This window comes from Eurypyga helias, unplaced genomic scaffold (genome assembly GCF_000690775.1).
Source record: "Eurypyga helias isolate BGI_N326 unplaced genomic scaffold, ASM69077v1 scaffold22569, whole genome shotgun sequence".
NCBI lineage: Eukaryota > Metazoa > Chordata > Aves > Eurypygiformes > Eurypygidae > Eurypyga > Eurypyga helias.
In genome coordinates, this window is record NW_010274262.1 from 6,849 (window position 1) to 9,973 (window position 3,125).

The 3,125-nt window shown below is 45.2% G+C and overlaps 1 protein-coding gene across 1 annotated transcript; it reads right to left on the bottom strand.

Moving 5' to 3' along the window:
- Positions 1-425: 425 nt before the first annotated feature.
- WDR77 (WD repeat domain 77) lies at positions 426-3,050 on the bottom strand (the record flags this gene model as incomplete). Its single annotated transcript, XM_010159771.1, has 7 exons — positions 426-585; positions 797-865; positions 1,331-1,439; positions 1,534-1,605; positions 1,861-1,915; positions 2,274-2,344; positions 3,001-3,050. Coding segments are annotated over 7 exons (586 nt in total), but the record flags the coding sequence as incomplete, so codon positions are not given.
- Between the last annotated feature and the right edge of the window lie 75 nt (positions 3,051-3,125).

The following is a 3,125-nucleotide window of genomic DNA, read 5'->3' on the forward strand; positions in this document are numbered from 1 at the left end:
TGATTTACACAGCAAAGAGCTTTGCTCAAGGGTGAGGCTCTCCCGATCCAACTAACTAGAAGTGGTGGTTTTAACCTCCTAAGAATTAATTCCATGGATGGTTTGGATCACTGAGGACGTAATAGTTTGGTTTGGTTTTTTTTTTCCTTAATTACACCTAATTCCCTGTCTCTCCAAGTCTCCTCTGTGCCTGAAGTCAATTTTTTATTCTGGGTAAAATGCTGAAGTCTTAGCACAGGTGAAGCCAGCTCCAGAGAAGAGGGTAAGGGCTTGTAACTAACTTATGCCTCATTCAAAATTACTACAGGAACCTTGTTAGTCACAAGGCAGACAACAGAGCATTCCCACTCCAGTCCGCACGCACCTTCGACTTCAGCAGAATCAAAGTAATGCCAGCAGGGAATTTCGACCATGAGTTTATAAAACTATTCTTTTACAGAGTTGACTCCAGAAGCTTCACCAGTTGGTATGGGGACAGTGTGATGTAAAACCTGATGGTCCCATCCAACTGTAGTGAGCAAGGCATTGTCTGAGGGAGACCACGATAAGCCTTTTACGAAGTCTCGGTGAGAACGGTCTCTGAACCTGGAAAACAGGAACACTCCGTTAGCCGTAAAGCATCGTCACCAAGAGTTCATGGGCTTGTGCAACTCCTAGCTGCTAGTTTGTCAGGATGGCGTTCCCCTATTTTAACGAGTATTTTCATCTTCCACTCAGCACATGGATAAATAATTAGTTTAACGAGAAGTCAACAAGACAAATAGCTACAGCAGTGAATGCATTGTTTAGTACTTACACCTCGGAGAGATCTGAGTCAAGAACAGCTACTGAACAGTCTTCACTGATGGAAGCCAGTAAGGGTGAACTAGAGGAAAGAGATGAGACCATGGTTAGAACAATCAGATACAAGAAAGCTTCTTAGGGATAACCTTGTGAAAAGCATGTTTCCTAGTGAAACTGACCCCGGTGCAGTGAATTTACAGACACCAAATCTTTTTAACCCAGCATCATCATCTGGCAGGTTGCCAGCACGTTAAGTGAGAAGATTCTATTAGCGTTGGAAAGCAAGTGATCCTGCTTCAAGCAGAGGTGACTGCAATTGGGAAAATGCCCATGGTAAGTGGGTCAGGAATGCTGAATACCACAAAAGTCTTATCATGTATACACACACACTTCTTGTCAAAAGTGAGATGTTTGAATTCCTCTATTCTTCACTATCAGTCTTGATAAAAAGACCAAAACTAGTACTCTCCTAGGTTTTACTCTAAAAATAAATAAGGATTTCAAGTGTACGTGGTCACACATTCCATGCCAGCACATCAGACTGTACCTATGTGCAGAAAACGCAAACCCCGTGATGCTACGGGCATGCACAGTGGAGCTGAGGGCAGAATCGGGATTCTTTGTGTCTACTAGTGCAACTGTTCCATTTTCATCACCTTTAAGAGAGGAAGGGAGAATAAGGTTATTAGCAAAATTGTCATGTGAAAAGCCAGACCTTGATGAAAGTCCAATAATGAGATCACTTCTTACCCAAAGCAAAGATGTCACTTTTCTGTGGATGCCACATGACTGAGGTAGGGAGGTAATTACAGGCACTGCAAACTGCAAGTAAATACACTGGGATGAGTATGAAAAGAGTTGGTACAAGGATATTCCTACACCATCTCAGCACCACTGCTGCACTAAGACAAATATTTAGAAGCTTATTGTGCTTCTGTGGTAGTGTTGGACTTCCTTAGCTTTAACAGGCGTTTCTGCCCAAACCATCAGATCGCTAGATGTGAAGTTAGACATGAAGTAGTTTGTTTCTTTCAACAAAAACTCCTACACAGACAGTGACTGCATATAGAAACATACCGATTCGAGTAGCTGGTTTCGGGCATCTGGTGTCCCAGAGTAAAGTTCTGCTGTCCTATAAATCCAAAGTGAGTAAGAAGGCTTTTACAATTTCTTTGTGGCAGGCATAAACTCAGGTTTCACTGCAAAACTGGTACTGACCCACATTCAAACCCACACCACCTCTTCCTTTGTGTTAAAATAATGCTGCTGTTAACTGCAAAGTAGCTCCTTCAGTCATCCCCAGGACAGAGCTGGGAACTCCCACATTCTAATACAAACTTGCAGAAATCAGATCAGTAGGCTGACTGGCAACTTATCAGACTGGAACACTGAAATAACACAGGTATGCAGCTTGAAGGTGCGTTTAACTGTTTACAATTCAAGTTAAATATCACTTTTATCAGGTAGATTAAACAGAGAGCGAGCTTTACCTCTGCACAGGACAGGAACACAGTGTCCTTACCAGGACAGGAAGCCACACATGTCACTGAACCGGAGTGAGCTACCAAAAGCACAAAAGGATAAAGAGCCTCAAAGACTGTATCCAACTCTCCCGCATATTCCCAAGGACCTCTGAAGGCACAGCAGTATGATAAAGGATAGTTTATGCCCAGATACAGGGTTAACTTCTAGTCAGCAATAGCCAACTGCTTCCTACCAAACTGATGCCAAATCCAACCAGAGCTACTGCACTCAAGTCCCTGTGATGTGCATAAGCTTGAGGGAGCCTCTCCAGACAAGAGGGCAGTTACAAAGGGGCGGAAGGGGGAGAGGATCAAAGTATGGCCTCTGCTGTGGCTAGAAATCACCATACCACATCTCCAGAGGTCAGCATCTCCAACGAGCTGTTGTTCAACACAAACGGGTTAGATCACACGACCATGCGCAGGTGGAAGATTTCAGCAGAGCAAAAATACTCTGAAACATGCTTAGAGATGCAAGGGAAACAGCCTTACAGCGTTCATTTTGTGGGGAAAAATGAACAACAGACAAAGAAATAAGGCTCTGGCAGAAACTTCACAGACTGGCAAACATTAGAGCCCCGAGCATGGTTTGGCAGACGGGAGATAACCAGTGATGCTGCAGGACTGGGCTCAGCCTGGAGGAACCGGCAAAGGGCCAGGAGGAGCCGGGTGGTGGGGCCAGTGTGGCACTCACCTCCGTAGGAGTGCAGCACTGCCTGCTGTGGGAGGTCCCAGACTTTCACGCTGTGGACAAGAGCGAGCAGTCAGTGCCCAGCACCGGCCCTGGGGCACGGCAGCCGGACTGGGGACACTCACCAG